Below are 17,975 nucleotides of genomic sequence, written 5' to 3'. Positions count from 1 at the left end.
CACAGTTGGTTCGCGTTGCTGGGTGACCCGGGCAGGATGATGAGAGCAATTTGAACTTGGGGCTTAACTCTTATAGTCCCCAGGGGCTTCCTGCCTTTCGGGGCGGACCCTGTACCTGATTCTATGTGATTGGACTTCGTTCCAATCGCTTGGTTCGATTTCTCCAATACTGGAGCGGTTCCCTGATCGATGGGTGGTGCTGAGGTGTTCGTTAACCTCTTTTGTGTTGGCTCCTGCTGGCGCCGGGGAGTCTGGCTTAGTTTTGAGTGTCCCAAATGTTGCCATTGTTCCCGGGGATTGCTCATCAGTATGTAGATGGCTGCTACATTGTTATGCTGATGGTCGCTGGTATTGATGCTGTCTGGGCTTTTGCAGAGTTAAATACACAGCAAACCTGCCCCTGCTGGTTTCTGCCTGTGTTGGCTGACTTTCCCATCAGTCCTTTCCGTTCGCCATTTTAAATTGGGAGTTGGCCAATTTAGGTGGCTACAGGAGGGCCCCACCAGAGCGGTCCAGGCACCTAAAGCATACCCCCAGGACGCTGATGCATCGCTCAATGACACCCCTGGTTGCTGCATGGGCGTCATCGTAACGGTTCTCCACGTCGGTCTGGGTCTCCACATAGGCATCATTAGCCACGACTTCAGTGGGTAACTTCTATCACTCAAGAGTCAACTCCTCACCCGAGGGTGCGATTCCAAAGGTGCGGGGCACCGACGAGTATGCCAGGACAAATACGTTGTGCACGCTGCCTGGATACCAGGTGCGGACATGCAAGATTAACAGCCAGTGGTCACACGGTGTCACAATGATGAGCACTGCTGCCTCACAGCGCCAGGGACCCGGGTTCAATTCTGATCTTGGGTGACTGTGTGGAGCCTGCACGTTCTCTCCGTGTCTGTGAGGGTTTCCTCCGGGTGCTCCGGTTTCCTCCCACAGTCCAAAGATGTGCAGGTTAGGTGGATTGGCCATGATAAATTGTCCCTTAATATTCAAAGGTTCTGTGGGGTTCAGGATAGCTTGGGGATTGGGCTGGGGTGGGTTCTCTTTCAGAGGGTCGGTGCAGACTCGATGGGCCGAATGGCTTTTTTCTGCACTTTAGTGATTCTATGATTCTAATTGCACGTTTATCGAGTGGAAGCTCGTCCATAGCGGGGACATGTGTTCCGTCGATACCCCCCCCCCCCCCCCCCCGGACCTGGGGCATGCCTGCGATGATTCCACTGCCCGGTTAGCCTGGTGGACCCGGTCCACATTGAAGTTGATATAGTGTCGCCCGGCATATAGGGTATCCGCAATAGCCCGGATGCACCTGTGCATAGATGTCTGCGAGATCACAGACAGGTTCCCACCCAGCGTCTGGAAGGACCCCGTGGCGTAAACATTCAGGGTGAGCGTCACCTTGATGGCATCGGGACTGGGCGTCTTCACCAGGTGCGCCATCATCTGGCAGAGATGTTGCAGTGTCTCCCTGCTCAGCCGTAGCCGACGGCAGCATGCTCAATCCGACAGGGTCTCGAAGGACAGGCGCTGCCAATATACACGAGGCCTGATGCGGTGCCTCCTTCCCACCTCCTCCTCAGCCGGTTGGGCGGCTGGCTCTCCAGCCTCACTGGCTGGCTCCTGCTCCTCTGGGGCAGGCTCCTGTTCTGCAGCATCGTCCTCAAGCAGCTTCTGTTCTGCAGCCTCAGTGAGTTTGCAAGGGCCGCCAGAGCCAGACAGACACCAACCGTTCCTGGCGGGATTCCGAAATCATTGTCTGCAAGTCCAACGGGCTACGCAGTGGCCCTGGCCTGCACTGCAGTCCCTGCAAGTCCCCCTCCCATGTTACGTAATGGGTTAAGAGACACGGCAATTAGTTGTCTCATTTATGTTAAGTATCCAATAATTGACAACTGATCTGCAAAGGGGCTTCAGGGGCCTCTGGCTCAGGTGATGTGTAGTTAGAGTTTTGTGCAGAGGCTGTTGGAATTAATTAAAAATGTGTTGGTGAAAAAGGAACATAACTTTTGACTCTTTATACCACAGCATCTAACCACACCCCTGGCCGTTCATCCGACAATCTGCTTTCCGCACCGCACTCCGGCCAGTCGGTGGTTGGTACCGGGGGGCCTCTAACCCCACCACTCATCCCCGCTGGTAGGGGTACCGGTGGCTGGCGCTACCAATGCCAGTGATACGGTCTGCAGCCCCTGTTCTGCACCCTCCTGTGAGATCTGCCATGGGTGTCCTCCTTGGGTGGGCCGTTTGCTACCCCGCCAGCAAGGTGGCACCTGGTTGTGTGGTGCAGCTGGAGGTCACCATGTGCCACCACCTAGCGCCATGCCTGCTGGCATGCATGTGGCAGGGCCAACGAATGGGGTCAGGCGGGGGGCAGGAACCTGTTTGTACCGTAGCAGTAATGTGCTGTGGGTCCTCTGTGCTTCGCAAGGGTTGTGCCTACCTGTCCAGAGTCAGGATGGATTGGAGCAGGGGCACAATAGGCAGGCGGGGCTTGGTGACGGCTGGTGGTCCTGCTGGGTGGGCTGGCTGATAGTGGGAGAGGCAGTAGGCCAGGGTGGGTGCCAACGGTCACAGTGCATGCATCCGCTGTACAGGGTGTGCTCTGCTCTTCCCCGGCTCCTCCCGCAGTGCGGCAGAGCCTCGGATGTGTGCCAGCATCTGGTGGGCCACTGGCTGCACTGGACCATGCCCATTCCATTGATGGATCCGAGGCTCCTCGGAGGGTGGCACCCATACGGCTGGTGCAGTCAGACCATTATGTTCCCACTCCTAAAGAAAATGTAGTTCCAGTGTTCTTGCACAGTGAGACATTGCCATTATGGTGGCCAATAATCTGACACACACTGGGTTAATTTTCAATGTGGGGCCATGAACCCAATATCCAGATTCATTGCGGATCCTGAGCCCAAGCCTCAGCCTAATTGGTCAGAAGGTGAGTGGGTTGCCCAATGATTGCCTCTTGGAGACCATTCTGGGGGCTGCTTTTACCTTGCCGATTTGAGCAGACAGCTCCTGAGAAGGGAAAGCAGGCAGATCGAGGCCTTGTGTAACAAGGTAGCACCATTGCTCATGCCAACGCTGGTTGACCTCAAAAATCTGTTTGAAGAACCATTGTCAATAAAGTGTTTGGGATTTGTGGCAATTCCAACTGATCCACTCAAAAGCTGGTCAGATTCATCCAAAAAGCTTTTAAAACTTCTGTTCTCATCTGCCATCATTGTCAGCCCTTTAAAAAACTCTGAAGGAAAGTTAAACGGCCATGAATTGATGTGTGCCTTCCTTAGATCCACACCCCCACTGTCCCTTTGAAAATCTGAAACTGTCTCAGAGGTGTCAAGATCCCAAAATGACTTCCAGCACCACAGTTTTCAATGCCCATCCTGCATCGTTTCTCAATTCCACCGGCAACTGAAAATCCAGCTCACTTCCTCTTGAGGTGAATTGTAGAACTGACCCTCATTTGATTCCAGTCTGACAGACACAGGCAGCATTAAAATTTGCAAACCAACTGACGACCAGATGGTAGAAGGGACTTTACAGGGACAGTGGCAGATGGATGGCAAATCCATCAGGTTATAGAGGACTTTTGAGTGGTTTCTATAGGGCAAGACCTGCACTCCGCACTGTGAATCCGACAAAATATGGAACCTTTAATCTGATCCCACCTTTTATTTTACATGAAACACAAACATGGAGTGAGCTGCACTGCGGAAAATTGAATTTACATTATTTAAAACTCACACGTCAGACAGTATTTTAAGGATGATCCAGCAATTATATAAACTGTATATAAATCTTATCTTAAAATGGAGGATTAGCTCTAATATTTAGATATTCAACAAGTTCTTGTGATTAACCTATAAACTGGAAGGTATTTTGTAGAAACATTGATGTCTGAACGCTCTTATAAAGAGCTAATGTTGAACTGGGCAGATTCTCAGCCATTTGTCACAATGCGTCGTACTGAAGAAAGGATGAAGTTTCTCTGTGAATTCACACACGGTGAAAGTGTAGAGGTAAACCTTTCTGTTTGCTCCATAAAATGAAACTTTCTTGGAATCATAACTGAGATAAACACCAATCTTCCTGGGAATCTCACCAGCACAGATATCGGATTTATTGTCAGAGTTTGCCTCAAATTTATCTTCTTCCCTCCCAATTGTCCAGAACCCTTTTCCTGGTATCAGTTCAATATCTGTTTTCCTCTCCACGGACTCTGTGGCTACTCCCAGAGTCCAATGTCGATTCCCCGCAACCTCTACCTCCCAGTAGTGTGCACCTGATGTGAATCCGTCTGATCCCAGCACAGATTCCCAGACTGTAAACCTCTCATCATTCTCATCGACACACCTCTCTGTCCGGGTCAATCTAACGTTCTTCAGATCCTTAGACACCTCGAGCTTTGGATTGGCTGTTTCTGTATCCAGGGTTACAGGGACTGGGATGAAAAGGGAGAATTATTGAGATCTTAAATACAGACTGAGGTTGTTTAAATCACTCAACAAGAATGTTTGAAAAACCAAATGAAACAAGAGGTATTGTAACAATAATCACAACTAGGAGAATAACCATTTACATTTCGATAGCATACCTGGCTGATACAAAGGTGCTTGAAAGCACCTTAAGAAAGGTGAGGATAGGAGAAAATGGGAATTCAACAGGAAGCTATTTGAAAGGGATTTTAAGAAAAGCAAACCATTCTAAAAGTCATACAGACTAAAAACATTGGGGGCAATTTTGTGCACCGCATTCACCCTGAGTGTAAATGACGACGTGGGCGCAAAATTTCGCTGGCGAGATCTTGGGCTGGAGTCTCCAGTTTTCCAACTGCATGTTCCTTGGCGGTGCGTCGTTCTCTGGTGGTGGGATTCCATCTTCCTGCCTCTTGTCAATGGGATTTCCCACTTGTGATGTATATAGAAATTCCAGATGAATTGTATTATAGGTATTTGGTGTAGTAAGGGTTAAAAGCCTGGGTTAGAGTATGTTTGACATCTACAATCATGTTTTAAAAGAAATCCTAGTTTGAAAGACAACTACGATTTTGGGAACCAGTGGTGCAATTAGGCCATCGTAAAAAGCTTGGACTGATGCAGTTTTGTTTGGATTAAGAGGGGCTTCCCTGTGGAGTTAATTAGATTTCTGCTTGGTAAGATGAAGTTGTTACTGGGTGGAGCTAAGGTATCAGGCATTTTGCAGGAAAAGCAGGTCAGTGGAGTTTCCGATGAGGCTGTTAATGGAAGTCAAGCAGTTTGCTCTCTGCAGTTCAGTTAAATATATGTCTGTAGACATATTAGCAGTCTTGCCAAGCAGCTTAGACTTGTCTGATTAGGTGAACTTCTGAAGAATTACAGCCAGAGTTTCTGCATGGTTCTAACATGATTCAGAGCTTATCTTTAAAGCAGTGTCACAAGATCTCCCTTTCTCTTTTTTTAATTATTTTTAAAAATAAATTTAGAGTACCCAATTATTTTTTTCTAATTAGAGGGCAATTTAGCATGGCCAATCCTCCTAACTACATCTTTGGGTTGTGGGGGGTGAAACCCACGCAGACTTGGGGAGAATGTGCAAACTCCACACGGACAGTGACCCAGGGCCGGGATTCAAACCCGGGTCCTCAGCGCCGTAGTCCCAGTGTTAACCACTGCGCCGCATGCCGCCCCTGATCATCTTTCTCAAAGAACATCTCTGTAAAGTAAGTTTTCCTGAGTGCTAACGGTAGTTAAAGTGGATTGAGATGTGAGGGTTTTTTTTGTTGGTAAGAGGGAATAAAGATAGCAGTTAAGGATAGTGTATTCACTCTATTGAATAGCACTGTTTCAGGGGTAAGATATTTTAATACTGTGTTAGTAATAACTTTTAAAAATATACCACATCCCTATTTTCGTGAAGTGCCGGGAAAACCAGGTGTGCTGCAGGCGGGGAAGTGAATCTCAACAGCCGGAGTATCCCGGCACTTGTTTCCCGATTTTCCCTGCCCCTCGCTGGTGATGTAAGGAAACCTCATTTAAATGCATTTGAATAAATTTTAAGATGATGAACACGCCTCCCTGCCAGATCAGAGGCAGTGGCGTTGTGGTATTGTCACTGGATTTAAAGTCCAATGACAATGAATCTCCAGGGACCTGGGTTCGGATCCCACGACAGAAGATGGTGCAATTTGATGTCAATTAAAAGATCTGGAATTAAAAGTCTAATGATGACCACACAGCGCCAGGGACCCTGGTTCAATTCCGGCCTTGGTTGTCTGTCTGTGTGAAGTTTTCTTGGTTGTCTGTCTGTGTGAAACTTTCTCCTCCGGGTGCTCAAGTTTCCTCCCACAGTCCAAAGATGCGGACTGGCCATGCTAAATTGCCCTTAGGGTGTGGTTGCAGAAATAGGGTAGGGGATTGGGCCTAAATAGGATGGTCTTTTGAAGGGTCAGTGCAAACTCAATGGGCCGAATGGCCTCCTTCTGCACTGTAGCGATTCTATGATTCAATGAGTAGAGAATCCCGCCGCCAGCGATTGGCACGCTGCTGAGGAACACGCGGCTGTGGTACTGGAGAATCCCACCCTTGATCGTCAACCACATCCTGACACACAACAACATTACCATCACTGAAACCCCACCATCAACATCACATAGGTCACCATTGGTACCACAGGTATTTAACTTGACAAGACATGGAAATACTGTGACTACAAGAGCAGGTCAGAGGCGGGAATTTCTACAGTGAGTAATTCACCCTCCCCGGCTCCCAAAACCGATCCATCATCTACAAAGTGCAAGTCAAGTGTGTGATGGTCTCCTTGCCTGGATGATAGCAATGCTTCAGGGAGCCATGATGACAGTGGTGACTCCTGCGCTTGCAATGGAGGTGGGCCGCATTCTGAGACCCACAAGGCCTCAGATAATCAGAGGCTGACTGTCACAGACATCAAAAGGCACAGAGCAGAAAGGGCAGCAGCCTGCCTCCATCTCAGCTGACAATATTGGGGGAGTACCTGTAGGCAACTGAGAAAGTCCCCCAATAGCACTTCGGTTTCGGAGGGCTGTACTATATGGTTCAATGTCACCTCGCTGTTTATTTGTCTTTAATCATACTTGTCTGCTGCAGCAGGTAAAGAATCCATTACCTGTTTATTAAAAGTTCAATGCCTCTTGCAAAGGGTATGATGGGGAGGATCCCAATCCACGTGGTCAATGTATTTACAAGCCATGGTCAGATGTCATAATGAGTCCACTGAGGTGGTAAGGACATTCAAGGAAAAGGCAACAGAGTTTATAGAAGGGAGAAGATTTATTTGCTTGCGCTTGTGTGTAAGGATGGTTCATATGTATGTGTATGAGTCCCCTTGCGTGTCTCTCATTACACCTGGTCTGCTGTTCTTCGGCGTCTTCACTATGTTCTGACAAGTCAGCAACCCTTTCCAAATCCTAATCTTCAGAAAGGTAGTGCACTCCGGAATGGCTTCATCGGCTTCTCCCCTCAGGTAGTGCGGAAAACAGCACACCACCTTGGTGGCATTCCACAATGGTGTCATGGTGGCATAGCGGTTAGCACTGCTGCCTCACAGCGCCAGGAACCCAGGTTCAATTCTAACCTTGAGTGACTGTATGGAAGTTGCATGTTCTCCCCGTGTCTGTGTGGGTTTACTCCGTATGCTCTGGTTTTCCCCCACAGTCAAAAGTCCAAAGACGTGCGGGTTAGGTGGATTGGCCATTCTAAATTGCCTCTTAATGTGCAGGGATGTCCAGGTTAGGTGATGGGGTTACGAGGATGGGCACAGTGGATGGGGAGGAGGGTGGGGGGGGACCTGGGTGGAGTGCTCTTTCAGAGGGTCAGTGCAGACTCAATGGGCCTAATAGCCTTCTGCACTGTGGGGATTCTATGATAACATGAGGCCCTTGGTGGCGTAGAATGAAGGACCCATCAGATCTATCAAGGCACCGGAACAGCATCTTTAGAAACCCTGTGCCCTGCTCAGGTTTTCCCTCATGTATTTCTCTATATTTGCACAGATGTAAGGAACTCTGTCTTCACTGGACAGCCCTTGTTTCCCAATATTCACCCTTGAAGGTGCACGTGTGGTCAGAAAGGTTTGGCACTGGGGACAGCCTTAGAATATAATTGTGACAACTTCCAGACACTTTCTGTAATCCTGCAGGATCTGTTTGTTTTGTCCCAGACCAGGTGTGCAGAGTGAGTGAAAGCCTTTTCTGTTGATGAAGATCATTACTTGGTCTGTGGGAACATTTTTGGTCACATGCATACAATCTGACTGATTGCACTTCAATGCACCTGAGGGAAAACAGTGATGGCCCCAAATCCTATAACCCTCAACACCTGACAGCCTGCATTAGTGCAAAACCATATGTACTGTCAGGCCCTCCTGAACACGGAATCAGTGACCATCGTGATGCAGCGATGAGCCGCAGACCGAGAGATCCCACAAATATTGTAGAAGATCCCTGGAATGATCCTCAGGATAGAAATTCAGTGCCATGGTGATTTTCAATGCCACCAACATACGGTGCCCATTATTTCCCGTCCGGTTCAGCTCATCCTCTATCATGGCGAACAGCATGGTGACCATCTGCCTGGAGAGGCGGGTTCTGAAGGTAATTGCAGGAAGCTGTGCCTCTGTACCATGAAAAAGGTACAACAACCTGCCAACCTTCCTTAAATAGCACCTTATAGAGGGCACAGAGGGAGGACATTTGGCTCATCAATTCCATGCCGGCTCACTCTAGTCCACTAGTCAGTCCCATTCCTCTGCTCTATCCCCTGAGCCCTGCAAGTTAATTTTCCTCAAGGACCCATTCAATTTCCTTTCCTTCCAAATCTGTGACGAGGGCAGCAGATGCATGAGATGTCAGTTCCCTTCCAAGTCACACACCATCCTGAATTGTAACTTTACCATTGTTCCTTCACTATTGCTGGTTTAAAATTTTGGAACTGAATCCCTATTAGCTTTGTCAGTGTATGTATAATCGCATAGACTGCTGCACCTTATTGAGATACATAGGATATTCGGGGGGCTTGACAGGGTAGATGCTGAGAGGTTGTTTCCCCTCGTGGGAGTGTCCAGGGCCAGAGGGCATAATCTCAGAGTAAGGGGTCACCCAAATAAGAGTGAAATGAGGAGGAATTTCTTCTCTTAAAGAGAGTGAATCTGTGGAGTTCATTACCACAGGGAGCTGTAGAGGCTGGGTCGTTAACTATGTTCAAGACTGAGATAATCAGATTTTTAATCAATAAGAGAATCGAGGGTTATGAGGGTGCTGAATCAGGGCAGCATGGTTTCACAGTGGTTAGCACTGCTGCCTCACAGTGCCGAGGTCCCAGGTTCGATCTTGGCTCTGGGTCACTGTGTGTGTGGAGTTTGCACATTCTCCCCGTGTTTGCGTGAATTTCGCCCCCACAACCCAAAGGTGTGCAGGGTAGGTGGCTTGGCCATGCTAAATTGCCCTTAATTGGAAAAAATAAATTGTGTACTCTAAAAAAATTTTTTTTTTTTTTAAATGAGGGTACTGAATCTGTGGAACTCTTTGCAGTAGAAGGCTGTGGAGGCCAAAATCATGGAGTGTCTTTAAGACAGAGATAGATCGGTTCTTGATTAATCGGGGGATCTGGATTATGGGGAGGAGGCAGGAAAATGGGGATGAGAAACATATCAGCCAGGATTGAATGGCGGAGCAGACTCGATGGGCCAAATAGCCTAATTCTGCTCCTATGTATTATGGTTTTACAAGGTGGGAAAGTGGGAGTTGAGGATTATCAGATCAGATTAGTCATGCTCTCATCGAATGGTGGAGCAAACTCAATGGCTTACTTCTGTTCCTATGTCTTATGATATAAATGTCTTATAGCTGAAGAAGACTCATCATCACCACCTTCTCAAGGGGAATTAGGGATGGGCAATATTTGCTCACATTTGGAAAACAAATAATAAGTACGAACGATTGCTGGGCCTTGGACACTACTCTGGGGAGCTACTGCTGCAAATTTCTGGAGCAAACTAAATCAGGATGAGGGCAGGAGTCACGGAAAAGGAAAGGCAGAGGGTGATGTGGGAATGACCTTGATTTTATCCAAACCAAAGCCTGAATTCTGCACATTTAAGATCTGGTTTTCTGAATTCACACTGCTGCATGGTTGGTGCCCAAAAGGCATGTAAATTAAAAATTCTATGTCTGCTGTCCTAGATCTGCTATCCCTTCCATTTGATAGAATGAAAATCGTGACAGTGTACCTGCTATTTCTTAATATGTTGGGGTTTGAGACTCTCAGCATGAAAATGAAGTAGTCAAAGTGAGCTGGAGAGTTAGGAGAGGGGATGATCAATGGAGATGATCAATTGCAATCAATTTTACATGAATGTTCATTTCAATAATCTTATTGATTAATCTTCTGGATCTTACCTGCACAAATAGAAATGTTCTTCCAATCTGAAAATAGAAAACACAATAAAATTGGAAAAATCATCACACAAATAATTCCAGAGAAAACCAATCACGTGCATTTTTAATTGTTGACTGAAATGAGGCGTAAGCCTCTAAATGCTGGTAATGCAAACCTACAGTCCGGGTGGACAACGGAGCATGATATTGTCACAGTGGGTCTTTCTCTTTCAAAACCATTTCACAGCAATTGCAGTTGATGTTGTTTGCATCCTGCTCAGGGGTGGGGTCAGGTGGGATGATATCATCAGTAATGTTCACATCACACAAGTGCCAGGCAATGACCATCTCCAACAAGACAGAATATAACCATCTCCCTTTGACATTCAACAGAATTTTTGTAATTGCATCCCTCAACATCAACAGCCTGGGAGTTAACCATTGACCACTTAACCATGTAAATATTGCAGTTACAAAATTAGGGAAGTCTGTGATGGGTACCTCATCTCCTGACTCCCAAAAGCCTGTTCACCACCTGCAAGGCACAAGTCATCTTCTTCATGGATAAATAAGTCTAAGTGCTGAAACCACCATGTTTACAAACATCCACCACATCAAAGAGAGTTAAGTGCATTCAATTTCCAGCTCAGCACTTCAACATCACTCAAGCGTGAAGGGGTGCGATTAGAACTCCCTTTGATGTGGTGGATGTTGTTGCTCTTTTTAGCCTTAGTTTATTAGCCCTGATTATGTCACCTTTGCTCACGAGTCGCCAGGTATCTTTCTGATACCGCCACGTGGTTCAAGTTCAGGTTATGATTAATAATACAGCACACCGCTTAGTAAGGATTAAAACAACGGTCATTTATTATATACAACAAGCAATATTAATACACTAATACTACTATCTATATAATAAACCTATCACTACTGGCCAATACTTAACCTAGGAAGAGCCCACCAGGTCAGGGAAATGAATGGCTTGTCCAATCAGATCTGGCCTGCGGGATTCAAAAGGCTGCTACAGGTCAGTGGCTAGGTGTCTCTACCGGATAGCGAACGTTGGATTCAAACTTACGGTTGCCGGTTGCTGTTCTTGCGAAGGTCTCGAGCAGGCGAAGAGGAGAGAGAGAGAGAGCGATCTGAACTTGGCCCCTCACTTTTATAGGGCCCAGGGGCTTCCCGCCTCCTGGGGCGGCCCTTGACCCTGAGTCCCAAGTGATTGGATTCTGTCCCCAGTCTCTGGGGTCGATGTGTCCAATGGCGAGGCGATTCCTCGATCGGGGGGTGGTCGTTCACCTGTCTTTGTTTCAGCCACTGCAGGCGCCGTCAGGTCTGGCCCGGTATTCAATTGCTAATATGTTGCAATTGTTCCCGGGGATAGCCGATTTAACTGCAGATGTCTGGATAGATGGGCTGCTAACAGTCCTGAATATAACTGCAAATGTCTGGGTTGAAGGGCTGTTGATAGCCCTGAGTATCGATCTGGGCTAACTTCCCCAGAGCCGAATATGCAATACTGTCTGCAGCTGCCTGTTTGTGTCTTGTTAGTTGCTTTTCCCAGCAGCCTTTCGGGTTAGCCATTTCAAACTGGGTTTTGGCCAGATTAATCGGGACGCAGCCATTTTACGTGGCTACAATGTTTATAAACATTGTGGTTTTAACAATGTGACTGACTGAGCCATACTTAAAAATGAGACAAGGCTCAAAGTTGTTTTGTGGAAGCCTGTCATTCACAGCCCCTAGCAGAAATGAATGGATGGCATGCAGCTAATGGATTAGGAGGGTTTAACACGGGTCAAGGGTGTGATACCTTAAAGGAGTTGCTCCCAAAGTACATCAGAGTGCCACCCCCCCTTCACAATGCATACCCTGCTCAACCCTCCCTATCAGACCCCCTCCCCCACAGACGTCCCATAAAATGGGATACGCTCCCCCAGGAACCCCCTTAATAGGAAGAATCCTTCCATCAGGGACTGCCTAATAGGGAAAACCCCAGGGACACCCTAAACAGGGTGACCACCCAGGGATGCCCTTATTGGCGGCACGGTGACATAGTGGTTAGCACGGCCGTCTCACAGCTCTAGGGTCCCAGGTTCAATTCCGGCCTCAGGTTACTCTCTGTGTGGAGTTTGCACTTTCTCCACATGTCTGTGTGGGTTTCCTCCGTGTGCTCCAGTTTCCTCCCACTGTCCAAAAAAGTGCGTGTTAGGTGGATTGGCCATGCTAAATTGCCCTTAGTGTCCAAAAGGTTAGGTGGGGTTACTGGGCTAGGGTGGAAGTGTAGGCTTAAGAAGGGTGTTCTTTCCAAGGGTCGGTGCAGCCTCGATGGGCTGAATGGCCTCCTTCTGCACTGTAAATTCTATGGTTCTATGATTTTAAAGGAACCCCCCACAGAGACCCCCTAACGAGGGAGACCCCTCCCCAACAGGGATCCCCTGTTTTCTTTCCAGGAATGGACACGAGGTGCTTCCAGGTAAGTGTTACAACGGTAATTGTTTTCACTGCCCCTGTCTGGACTGCTCTTTAGAAACATAGAAAATAGGTGCAAGAGTAGGCCATTCGGCCCTTCAAGTCTGCACCACCATTCAATTTGATCATGCAAATTCAGTATCCCACTCCCGCTTTCTTTCCATACCCCTTGATCCCTTTCGTCGCAATTGCCACATCCGCTCCCTCTTGAATATATCCAACAAACTGACCCCAACAGCTTTCTGTGGTTGAGAATTCCACAAGTTTCCAACTCTCTGAGAGAAGAAGTTATTCCTCATCTCGGTCCTGAAAGGCTGACCCCTTATTCTTAGGCTGTGACCCCCTAGTTCTGGATGTCCCCAACATCGGGAACATTCTTCCCGCGTCTAGCCTGTCCAGTCCCATCAGGATTTTATATGTTTCTATGAGATCCCCTGTCATTCTTCTAAACTCCAGACAGGAGTCTCCTTTGTGGTGGGGGGTATGTTGGGGGGGTATCTTTAGTTAGGGGGTCCCTGGGTGGTCTCCCTACGTAGATGATCCCTGGAGGAGGGGGGGGGGGGGGGAGGGGAGGTCTACCTATTAAGGTGGTCCCTGAAGTGGAGATCACCCTATTAAAGGGATCTCTAGTGGAGGCGTGTTCTCCCATTTTAGGGGACCTCTGTGGGGAGGGCTTCTGGTAGGGGAGGGGTGGGCAGGGTGTGCATTGTGGAGGGAGGGTGGCATTCGGATGGACTTTGGGTGCAACTCTTTTCAGAAGTCACCCCCTTGGCCTACCAAGACGTCCATCATGTCAGACTCATGTTTTTTGAGACCCTTTGTAAATCCCGCTCACGTAATTCCTGGTCCAGAGGACCGGAAAATCACGCAGGGCTGGAGAATATGATGCTTGGCCTGCTAACTGGTGCATAGACATGAATCCCGATCCTGCTGCCAGCGGGTGGTCTGAGCATAGCGGTTGGTTTGGCGCCCGACGCAAACTTCGATTTCGACTCGACGTTGATCGCAATTCGTGATCCCGGTGTCAAGGAGCAGAGCATTTAGTGCAGTGTTTGTGGTACACCCATTACCACCTCAATGTATCTAGACGCCTACTAATCTTGTTACTGGGCAAATCACATCTCATTATTCCTCTAGACACCTGCTAGTTTTGTTACTTGTGGAGTAAATTTCCTCCCCCTTAAATCTCAGAGGTTAAGGACTGTTTCCTCCACAGTTCAGTCAGGTCCCGGATACTTTCCTTCGTTTTACCGTCATTCATTCGTATGTTCAGCAAATCGGTGTGTGAATAATATCTGAGCTTCGGAATTCTAACAAGGGCCAGAATTCTCTGGTCATTGCGATTCACTCTCCCACTGGCAGTGCACCCCTGCCTGCGGGTTTTCCAGTGGCATGGGGTGGTTACAATGGGAAATCCCATTGACAAGCAGCGGGAAGTTAGAATCCCGCCTCCAGCAAATGGGGCACGGCCGAGAAACACCTGCTGGGGGACCGGAGAATCCAGACCAATATCTCTTACAGCAAATTGTGACCCTCTGTCTCTCATCAAATTATGTGTGTTGTTATTGCAGCAGATACATTGGTGAATACAACTAATGCTGCAACATACTCAGTACATGAATATACGGCAGCTATTTATGAGAAAGGAGTTGTCCTACCTGATTCACTCACAGATTTCCACTGACCTGAAATATAGAAAATAAAATATAAATATATTTTATTAATCCGATCGTCACAAACATTGACACATTCTTCATATTTCAAATGGTTTGAACATTGAAATTTTAGCACCTGGATGTTAACCTTGTATCACTCTGAGTCAGAAGGTGTTGGAACTTACTCCAAAGACCTTAATACATAATCCAGGTTGATCCTTCCACTGTAGTGCTGAGGGGGTGCTGCGCAGTTGGAAGTGCCAACTTTCAAGTTGAGATGTTCACCCAGTCGGTCTGTCTCACAGGATCAAACTATCCCATGGCACTATTTTGAAGAAGAGTAGGGCAGCTGTTCCAGTGCTCTGGTCAACATTTATTCCTCAGCCAACATCATTATAATATTCTTCATTAATTTTATTGCTGTTTACGGGATCTTGCCGTGCACAAATTAGCTGCTGCATTTCTCACACTACAACAGTGACTGCACTTCAGAAACACTTTTGTTCATAAAATGCTTTGGCACAAAGCTGTTCAGAAAGCTGCACCACAGAGGGCTCCGCCCCATTTGAGACAGTGCCAGCCAACGGTATTCTGACTTTGGATATCTTATTTATTTCGGAGCCCAGTACCAGAGAAGACTGACCCTCCTCCCTCCCACTTACGGCGTGTACTCCCTGAGCAGTGATTTGAGCTCAAGCCCAGGAAGGAGGACAAAGGAAGAGGTTCCTGCATGCTAGCCTCCAGACCCCCATAAAGCAACGGGCGCCCCGAAGTTAATGTAAGGAAACGCCTCCCTTCGAGATTGAGAGACTGAATCCAATGTCCTGGCCGAGTTGAATGTATTTGTGTCCCCCACATCTTCTTTGGTGCACTCTCAGCAATGAAGACCCCAGAGATTCATGGCAGCCTGAGCCCTCACCTCCGATATACCCCAAGGAGGTGAGGTCGCCAGGTTCACATTTATAAAGACCTGTTGTAAATGGTGCCAGCATAACGTCACTCTGGCATCCACTGAATATTCAGTGAGCGGGGAAAAGGTCTGGAGTGAGTTCTTGCTAATGACATGCTAATGTATTAAAATGAGGTTCTCGGGCTTCTGCAATGTGATCCACATTACTCCACCGGCAATGGGGGGGTGGGATGAAAATCCCAATCACACGGAGAGAACAATGTTTTTCGATTCTCTCCGGATTTTGAACCCGCACCGCATTTCTCATGGACACAAAAGGTGGACTCAAAATCGCCCTGACAGGTTTGAGTCAGTAAATCTGGTAGTAGTCCTACTGAGCCCTCATTATGTTGAACATTCCAGAGTACATCCCTTTGCGAGCCTGAGTGCTTCTTCCAAGTGATGTTCAATATGGGTGGGTATTGATTTATCAGTGATTCATCACTGAGGGAGGGAGGTAATTCCTTCCCAAGTTTGACTTGATGCAAAGAGACTTCATGGGGTCTGGAATCAATATTGAGAACTCAAAGAATACAGCACAGGAACAGGCCCTTCGGCCCTCCAAAGCCTGCGCCGACCATGGTATCTGCTTAAACTAAAAACGTATGGAGTCCGTATCCTTCCATTCCCACCCAAGTCATATATTTGTTTAGATGCCCCTTAAATGCCGGCTCCCACCACCTCCACAGGCAGCCCGTTTCATATATTTACCACCCTCTGTGTAAAAACCTTGCCTTGCACATCTCTTCTAAACTTACGCACTTTAAACCTATGACTTTCCTACCGTAGGAAAGAGCATCTGACTAACCACTCTGTCCATGCCACTCATAAGTTTGTAGACCTCTATCAGGTCGCCTCTCAACCTCAGTCGGGACAAATTCCCAGGGCAAATTCTTCCCAATAAAATAAAACTCCATTTTACTTGTTGAAAAAATGTTTGCACTTACAAAGTAGTAAAACACTACTTTGAGAGCAATGAAAGTGGGACATTGCTTCTTTTATAGAAGTAACATGCTTGTACAAATTAGAAGGTGCCTTGTTCAATTACTAGTCATTGTTAGCTTATTTCAGTCAGTAGCAGTTTAACCGTTGATTGTCACAATCTATAACCTTACGATGTGATACATCCCATTCCTCCATCACAATCAAGATAGGTAGCAATAAAAAAAACGGTCTCAGTAACAAGGACTGGATTGTTGAAAACCCTTTCTGGTGCACTAATGTCCTTTCGGGAAGGAAATCTATTGCTATTACCAAAAAAGTGATTGAATCTTAAATTCCCTCTGTAATGACAGAGCCATTCAGTTGTATTAAATGGCTACAGAAAAGTCAAATAGGAAACCCGGATGTACCACCTGGCATTGAAATAGACATTGGAAACAAAAGAGGCACACCCTGGATAATCAGCCAAGCAAATTCCTCCTCATTAACGCATGATGAAATTAGGGAGTTGTCCCACAGCCTAATTAGCAACAGATTGACACAGTCACACTCACTGAAACATATCTTCCAGCAATGTTCCAGACACTTTCATCACTATTCCTGCATTGGTCCTGTCCCATCGTCAGCACAGACCCACCAGAGATGGTGCATGAATGCCCACTTTTGAGCAGTTGGATCTCTCCTCAGCTTGTTCAGCTTCACATGGCAGCAGTGCCACACTACATGATTGAGACTTCATCTTCATAAGGACTTTAAGTTGATTTTGTATGCTAATGATATCTGATAGATTGGTGTTTCTCTCCACAGATTACTGGTGTAACCTGGGTGAGTGCTGATTTGTTCCAAAATTGGTGGGAGCAGGATGTTTCCTTGTCCTGGTTTAGCCTGAAGTAATGAAACTACATGGAAGTCCAAAGTTTGTATTCAGAACTCTGAGACTCATTCGTCTGTAGATAACTAAGGCCTAAAAAACACTGCAATCTTGCCCATGAGATAAGCCTGACCCAGAAATAGTGATGGAAGAGGCGAGGATGTTGGGTGTCATATATAATTCTGAATATATCGTGGGCAGGCTGAATTTTTGACAAGCCTGTCAGACAGATTTGTCAACTTGATGTTGGAAAGAACAGTGGGCGGGATTCTCCCAGCCCTGGGCCGGGCCAGATAATCCCTGCGACCGGGCCATGCCGCCCCGACACGTTGCGGAGAATCGGCGCCATTGGCGCCGCCGTGGTTGGTGCGGCGCCGGTTGCGAGCCGCTCCACGCACCCCCCCCCCCCCCCCCCCCCACCCCCCCATCCCTCGATTCTCCGGCCCGAGCGGCTGTTAGAAAAAAAACGAGTCCATCCGACGCCGTTCTAACCTTCTCTGAGCCGACTGGACCTCGGCATGGAAGCGTCGGGTGGCGACCCGCCCACCCTGGGGGGCCCCACCCTGGGGGGCCTCCGATGTGGCCTGGCCACAATCGGGGCCCACCGATCGGCGGGCCAGTCTCTCTGGCTGGGAGCCTCCTGTCCTACGTGCCGGCCCCTGTAGCCCTGCGCCATGTTGCGTCGGGGCCGGCGCG

General features: G+C 47.7%; 1 protein-coding gene across 2 annotated transcripts in view; it reads right to left on the bottom strand.

Moving 5' to 3' along the window:
• Positions 1 to 3,652: 3,652 nt before the first annotated feature.
• Positions 3,653 to 17,975, bottom strand: part of LOC140390475 (butyrophilin subfamily 1 member A1-like) — a 36,518-nt gene continuing 22,195 nt past the window's right edge. For both annotated transcript variants that reach the window (XM_072475635.1, XM_072475634.1), the window contains exons 7-9: positions 14,521 to 14,547; positions 10,412 to 10,438; positions 3,653 to 4,441 (exon numbers count right to left, since the gene is read on the bottom strand). In XM_072475635.1, coding sequence (XP_072331736.1) covers positions 3,918 to 4,441; positions 10,412 to 10,438; positions 14,521 to 14,547 — 578 coding nt within the window. In that variant the 3' untranslated portion in view covers positions 3,653 to 3,917. The remainder of the gene's footprint in view (positions 4,442 to 10,411; positions 10,439 to 14,520; positions 14,548 to 17,975) is intronic.

This window comes from Scyliorhinus torazame, chromosome 14 (genome assembly GCF_047496885.1).
Source record: "Scyliorhinus torazame isolate Kashiwa2021f chromosome 14, sScyTor2.1, whole genome shotgun sequence".
Taxonomy (NCBI): domain Eukaryota; kingdom Metazoa; phylum Chordata; class Chondrichthyes; order Carcharhiniformes; family Scyliorhinidae; genus Scyliorhinus; species Scyliorhinus torazame.
This window is presented reverse-complemented; position numbering and strand designations above follow the sequence as displayed.